The sequence below is a fragment of the Orycteropus afer genome, unplaced genomic scaffold (assembly GCF_000298275.1).
Source record: "Orycteropus afer afer isolate SDZICR_OR568_19922 unplaced genomic scaffold, OryAfe1.0 scaffold00272, whole genome shotgun sequence".
Lineage (NCBI taxonomy): Eukaryota > Metazoa > Chordata > Mammalia > Tubulidentata > Orycteropodidae > Orycteropus > Orycteropus afer.
The window spans coordinates 3734217-3741398 of NW_006921859.1; the positions used below are offsets into that span (position 1 = coordinate 3734217).

The 7182-nt window shown below is 45.1% G+C and overlaps 2 protein-coding genes across 2 annotated transcripts in view; one reads left to right on the forward strand and one right to left on the reverse strand.

Annotated features, from left to right (window-relative positions):
- RBBP4 (RB binding protein 4, chromatin remodeling factor) overlaps positions 1-1598 on the reverse strand; it is a 12539-nt gene extending 10941 nt beyond the window's left edge. Inside the window, exons 1-2 of the mRNA XM_007950433.2 lie at positions 1583-1598; positions 843-990 (exon numbers count right to left, since the gene is read on the reverse strand). Coding sequence (XP_007948624.1) covers positions 843-990; positions 1583-1598 — 164 coding nt within the window. The remainder of the gene's footprint in view (positions 1-842; positions 991-1582) is intronic.
- Positions 1599-2724: 1126 nt separating this feature from the next.
- The window catches only part of ZBTB8OS (zinc finger and BTB domain containing 8 opposite strand), a 29652-nt gene continuing 25194 nt past the window's right edge, over positions 2725-7182 (forward strand). The window contains exon 1 of the mRNA XM_007950436.2: positions 2725-2857. Within this exon, the coding sequence (XP_007948627.1) occupies positions 2725-2857 (133 nt within the window). The remainder of the gene's footprint in view (positions 2858-7182) is intronic.

Sequence of the window (7182 nt, forward strand, 5' to 3'; positions counted from 1 at the left end):
CAGCCACTCCTCGGAAGGAAGGTTGGGCAATCCTACTTCCGTAGTGATACTGCCTCGGAAACCCAAGAAGGGGTCGCTATGAGTCGGTGCCGACTCGACGGCACATAACAACAACAACAACAACTTTACACACATGATTCACTCCATGGCAATAGTTCCCCTTCCCACCACAGCAGTTCCTAAGGAGCTCTGGTGCCACTGTGGTTAAGACACTGGGCTGTTAACTGAAAGACTGGCAGTTCCGACTCATCACCTGCTCCTCAGGAGAAAGACAAGGCAGTCTGCTTCCATACAGATTTACAGCCTTAGAAATCCCGTGGGGGTGGCTATGAACCATAATCTACTCAATGGCAGTGGGTTTAGTTTTATTTTAAGTAGCTCTCAATTAACTGTTCTCATCACATACAACTCTTCGACTAGACTACATGCTCCTTGAAGGCAGGTACCATGTCTTATTTCCTTTTGTATTAACCAGACAATACCAAACCCAAGGCTGTGAAGAGTTCCACCATGTTTTGTCAACAGAACTGGACTCATCATACTTTCTGAAATCTGTGTTTTAGGTTATTACTTCGTCAATTACAATTGCAATATGGCAATTCAATTCATTATCACAGAAAAACACCAACGTCTTTTTTCTCCTCAGATAAATAAAAATATTTTTAGATTTTGCCATACATTTTGGCCTTAAAAAAAATGTCACCAATAGGTTTTGATCATGTGCCTTCTTTGGGTGAATCAACAGAGGAAAATAGGAATGTGGGGGTGGAAATCAATGGAAAAACCATTCTACACCGGAAACATACAAAAAAGAATTAAGTGTATTAAGAGATTAACATCACCTAGTTACATCTGGAAGCCACTGTGCAGTTAGGCTGGGCCACTCCAGAGCATGGGTCATCACCAAATCATAAAGAAAAGGCGTGTTCTTTTTCCATATTTTGTATTCCTCGTTAATCACACGTTCTTCCACAGCATCATCAAAGGCTGCTAAAAAATATAAAAAGACATGAACTTAGCAAACAAATGGAAACTGAGTACACATGGTACTACTACCAGCATGGCTCCTGAGTTCTGGTTCTGAAATGGAGGAACGTTTGTCCAAACCCTCCCTAGGCAGAGGCACCAATTCCCCCCTTCACCTTCCTGGGGCCCAAACTATTCTCGGGTCATGGCAGTAAGACATTCCGCTTCCAGTACGCAGCGTCAAGCCTTCGGGGCACGCTTCTACGCGATAATTCTACAGGATCCGCGGGGAGGCCTGAACACTGATTCCTGGGGGTAGGAATCCATGCAAGGAGGCCCGGGAAAGAAGCGGATAGGCGGACGGGAGCGCGAAGACGCTACCCAACTGTGAGAAGAGGGATGAAACACCCTGCTGCGACAAGCACCTCCTTAGTACCCCTGAGGGTACTGGCGCGCAGTTAGCCCACCCCGCAGGGTGATTTCTCTTCATGCCCTCAACGCTGGGTGGGAACCGCTATCAGCACAGTCGGGCCTGCCCTCACTGTTAGGCCGTGTCGACGCTTCAGCATAGCTGGAGCTTCCCTAACCCCTCCTGGAACGGCCCCTACACCCTTACCTTCCTTGTCGGCCATGGCGGGCAGGCGGGCAGGCGAGCCAGGAGCCGAATGTTGCGGGAGGGGCGGGGAGGCTGCGGGCGCTCGTTCCGCGCGCGCGGCCTCTATTGTTTCCTGCTGCCCCTGCGTGAGGCCCGACTCGTGCACCTTCGCGAAAAATCGGCCAATCCGAGAGCATCGAACAGCGCGGTGGGCGGGGGAGCTGCGTTTGCAGCCTATCCAGATGCACAGAGTTGCTTTTCGCGGGGCCGGGGCGCGCGCTCTGCCCCCTCCCCCACATACACGGCCGCGGGACGACTACTTTCGCTCGCGCTAGCGCGGGGGCTGGTGGGAGTGCGCACACCCAGGGTCACGTGAGAGCGGTTTAGCCCATACTCTCGTGGGAAGCAGCCATTTTCTGAAGTGCTGTTGAAAACTCTTGATCCTTTGCAAGTACTCAGATAAGATAGAATGCATTCAGGCTAGTTATCAGTTCTAGGAGCTTCTGGAGAGAAAAGGCCTCTATTATTCAGGGCTAAGAAACGGAATGCCATCTAGTCGATTCCGACTCATACCGGCCCTATAGGGTTTCCAAGATAAAATCGTCACGGAAGCTTACTGCTTTATTTTTCTCCTGGGGAGCGGCTTATGGTTTGGAACCCCACTACCTTTTGGTTAGCAGCCCAATGCTTTAATCACAGCGCCACCCATTTAAGGCTAAACTCACTACCATGGAGTCAGTCTTGACTCATAGCAACCTCTCCTTGGGTTTCGCAGGCGGTATCTCTACAGAAGTAGATTGCCCAGTTTTCCTTCGGAGCAGTGCCTGGTGGGTTTGAACCTTGAGCATTCTGGTTAGCAGTCAAATGCCTTAGGCACTAGGCCAAAAGAACTCCCACATTCAGGGCCAGACGTGTCTAATTTAGGGCCCCTATTGCCAGGTCCTTCAACTTGTTTGTTTCTACAAACTATTAAACGAAGCAAGAGCAGAAAATGAGGCACTGGCACTTTAAAGGTGCACTCCAGGCGGAGGAGCCTAGGACCGAAGTCTTAGAACCTAAAGTATTTCAGTGAGCTCCGAAATTGGAGTCCTGGCCCTTTAAAGGTGTATGCCAGGGAGGGGACTCGAAAGCGGAAGTTGTAAATAGAGACCGAAGTCCGGCAGATGAAGGGCGGAAGTAAAGTGGCCAATGCCGCAATGATGGCGCAGGAGGGGGAAGATGTGAGAGATTACAATTTGACTGAGGAGCAGAAGGCGGTTAAGGCCAAGTATCCTCCAGTCAATCGGAAGTACGAATGTAAGTGTAGCTTTTCTCTCTCTTCAGATATGAACACAAGGTTATCCCTCCTTACGGTTTCTGGTCTCGCTTACCATCCTGCCCTGTAAGGTGCTTCAGGCCTGATTCCATTCCCGAAGTGTGTTGTACTTGTCCGCGTGATGCTGAAAGGTAGAGACACCTGGTCTGAGAGTTGGGAAACGTGGGCTCCCATTTTTACACCCCCTTAAACGTCTTTAACATACGGTGAAGCACATTTATCTTGTGTGAATTTTATTAGTGTATTAGTTTTAAGAATAACTATTTTCAAGTGTTTGCGGAGCTGTCGCCTCTGTGTATACCCAACAGTGGGATATTAGTTAATTAGGTTAACTAATTAGTTAGATTGTAGTTACAAGAGAGGATTTGAAAAGCCAAATAGGGGACTTCGTACTTCGCGTTTAGAATCAAGGATGGTGATACTTTGACTCCTGTGCTTTGCGCATGTTATCAGGAGAGACCAGTCCCTAAAGAAGGATACCGTGCGTGGTAAAGTAGGTGGTCAGCAAAAAAAAAAGGAAGACCCTCAATGAGATGGATTGGCACAGTGGCTGCAACAAAAGGGCTGAAACAGCAATGATTTTGAGGATGGTGCAGGAGCGGGCAGTGTTTCCTTATGTTGTACATAAGGTCGCTATGTTGTTGTTGTTGTCATTTGCCATCGAGTCGGCCCCGACTCCTAGCGACCCCTCCTTGGGTTTCCGAGGCAGTTATCACTACGGAAGTAGGATTGCCCAACCTTCCTTCCGAGGAGTGGCTGGTGGGTTTGAACCGCCAGCCTCCTGGTTAGCAGTCAAGTGCCTTAGGCACTATGCTACCAGAGCTCCTAAGGTCGCTATGAGTGGGAACCAACTGGACAGCACCTAACAATAATAGCAACTTGGCGTTTTACATGGATCATGGTATTACTGGAAAGAACTGATTTTGCCGTTTAGGCAATATCACGTAAGCTGCCTTTGCATCTTAGTTTCTTCCTCTGAGGATTAAATGAAAAATACTGAATGTGAAAGTAGAGTGCAAACTCTTAAGTTCTAGATAAATGTTAAACTGTCATCCCTAAGGTTGATGTAGTTTGGGAAGCAAATATGACTCTTATTTCCCTGCTGAAATCCTTCGTTGGTTTCTCATTTTCCATAAGTTACTGTGGATCCTGAGTATCTTGTGCATCTCTTTCTAACTCAAAACATTTTAAAAATGTATTTTTAATAGGTGCTATATATGATTCAAAATTTAAAAGGTATAACAGGTATGCAGTAAAATGTAAGTCTTTCAGCCCTGATACACATCCACTTAGTCGTCCTTTCTAGAGGAGTGTGAGTGTGGCTTTCCTCTCTCTTCAGATATGAACACAAGGTTATCCCTCTTTAGGGGTTTCTGGTCTCGCCTGTCATCCTGCCCTATGAGGTGCTTCAGGCCTAATTCCATTCCGCCACGTGTTGTACTTGTCCGCGTGATCGTTTTTCTTATCTGTACATGCAAAGATGTTCTATCCTTTACTTTTGTTTCCAGATGATGGACATTTAGGATGTTTCTGTTATGAATAGTGCAGCAGTGAATATACTTGTATATCCATCATTTTGCACATATACTAGTATATATTTAGAATAAATTTCTGGAAGTTACCTGTAAATAGCTTTGTCAAAGTATACGTGCATTTTCAACTTTGGCAGTTATTGTCAAATTGCCCTCTATAGAAGTTGTACCAATTTGTATTCTTACTAGCAATATAGGAGCGTGCATCTTTTCTTACACTTGAACCAGTTTACTGTTATCCTACTTTATTTTTTGTTACCTTTTCTTGTCTTGTTATATAAGTGGTGTTATGATATATATTCTCACTAGCAGTGTTAAGAGTAATCATCATTCATTACTTTTTTTTTTTTTAAAGTACTATGATTTGGGTGAAGGTTTATAGATCGAATCAATTTTCTATTCAACAATTCATACACATTTTGTTTTATGTCATTGATTGCAACAGATCCAATAGGAGCATGCTATAGTAGCATGTGTTACTTTCTAGGTTTTTTTTTTTTTTTTTAATATTTTATTGTGCTTAAGGTAAAAGTTTACACAGCAAATTAGGTTCCCATTTAACAATTTTACACAAATTATTCAGTGATATTGGTTATTTTTTCACATTGTGTCATCATTCTCATTCATTCCATTCTGGTTATATCATTTTCAGTACTCTAGTATCTCTGCCCCCTTTTCTTTTAATCTTTCTGTAGAGTAACTTTTGACCACTTGGTCTCCTATAGATGATTTTTCAAAGGAGCTCATTAGTTACAGGTGATACTCTTTATTTTATGAGTCAATCTGTTATTTACTTAAAAGGGATAAAGAGTATCTCAGGGTGATAAGTCTTAAGGAGTCCTCTAGTCTCAATAGGTCCAGCAAGTCTGGACTTTTTAAGAATTTGAGTTCTGTTCCACATTTTTTTTCCTGTTCTATCAGGATCCAACTATCATGGCCCTGATTAAGTGGTAGCTGGGCACCATCTGGTTCTTCTGGTCTTAGGGTAGATGAGGCCATGGTTTATACAGATTTAGTCCTCTAGACTATTTTCTTTTCTCAGTCTTTGGTTTCCTTCTGCAAGGCAGTGAATTACTTAATAAGGCCCTTCTAGCCATAGTCTTTGTGACTCCCACACAGTGACTGGGTAGGACAATGCAAATAAGGTACATGGAACCCTGTGGGGCTTGAACCATGCAGATAAGGTATATAGAACCCTAATGAGAGGATTAGTCAATTTTGCCATCAGCTAGGCTTAAATGAAGGAGCTCCAATGGCATAGTGTTTAAGGCATTTGACTGCTAACCAGAAGGTTGGCAGTTCAAACCCACCAACCACCCTGCGGAAGAAAGACTAGGTGATCTGCTTCTGTAAAGATTTATCACCTTGGAAACGAAACCCAAAGGGGGTCGTTATAAGTTGAAATCAAATCGATGGCAGTGAGTTTCTGGTACTGTAGTGATTAAGGCATTTTGCTGCTAACCAAAAGGTCAGTGGTTCAAACCCACCAGCCACTGTGTGGAAGAAAGATGGGGCAGTTCGCTTCCATAAAGATTTATAGTCTTGGAAGTCCAACGGGGGGGTTGCTATAAGTCAGAATTGACTCGATAGCAGTGAGTTTAGTTTGGTTTGAGGCTTAAATGAGAGCCAATCCCAGAGCAGAAATAAGATACCAAGCTCCAACAAGAATACTGCCAATACCACTAAGAAATAAGAGCCAGAAGCAGAATGTGCCCTTTGGACCAGGGCCCCTGCGCTAAGAACCTCCTAGACTCAGGAGACAGAGAACTGTAACACCAGAGATGGGGCAAAACAGAAGCAGTGGCAACAGCAGAACCAGGAGACCAGCAGTAGGTGGCACAGTGGACTTCCCAGCCCAGGGAGCAGGAAAGTTGCTTTGGGCAGGAGGCTTCCTGTTAGAATGGGTTGCCTCTGGGCACTTGGCTTAGCTAGGCTTGATGATTCATGGAGTGAGAGAGCTGAGTGCCTTTGGGCAGGAGGCTTGCTGGCGGAATAGGGTGCCTCTGGGCACTTCTTGGAGCTGGGCTTGATCACCCATATTTTGGAGCTGAGCTGTTTTGGGGCTGAGGCTTACTGGTGGAGTAGGGTGCTTCTGGGCACTTACTGGTGGAGCTAAAGAGCTTTGTAACACTTGTCTGAGCAGGGCAGAGGCCGGGCCAAGGGGCCTAGTGCCATGGAGAGTCTTGCCTGTGTGCATGGCTGAGAAGCTGTCCTGACCAAAGAACTATATTCTGAGTTGTTTCCGATCTGGAATTGTAAATGTTACTTTCGTAATTGTATTGTGTGTGAGTTTTGTGTGGCCACCGCAACAAATTATTGAACCTAGTAGCAAAGTAGAGAGTGCCATGGGAGGGACAACTGGTGTCAGAATTGGTAAAAAGGGTGGGGAGAGGAGATATGCCCGACCTCTACTTCATGAGAATCAGCTTTGGGCCAATGCTGATGGTGATTCTGTCTCTCCCTCATGAATTCAAAGGAGGTTAGAGGCCCCCACCACACCATTTTTACATCTTCTTTTTCTTTTGTTCTGGGTGAGTAGAGACCAGTGATGTACCTTAGATGGCCACTCCCAAGCTTTTCAGCCCTAGGCATTACTCACCACAATGGGATGTAGAATAATATATGCTTTATGAACTATATTGCGCCAGTTAACTGAGTTGTCTCATGAGGCTATGGTCCTAAGCCTTTAAACCCAGAAAACCGGTCTTATGAGGTATATCTGTGAGGTGTAACTGTAAATATGTCCCCTATATGATTTGTTATATATATATGAA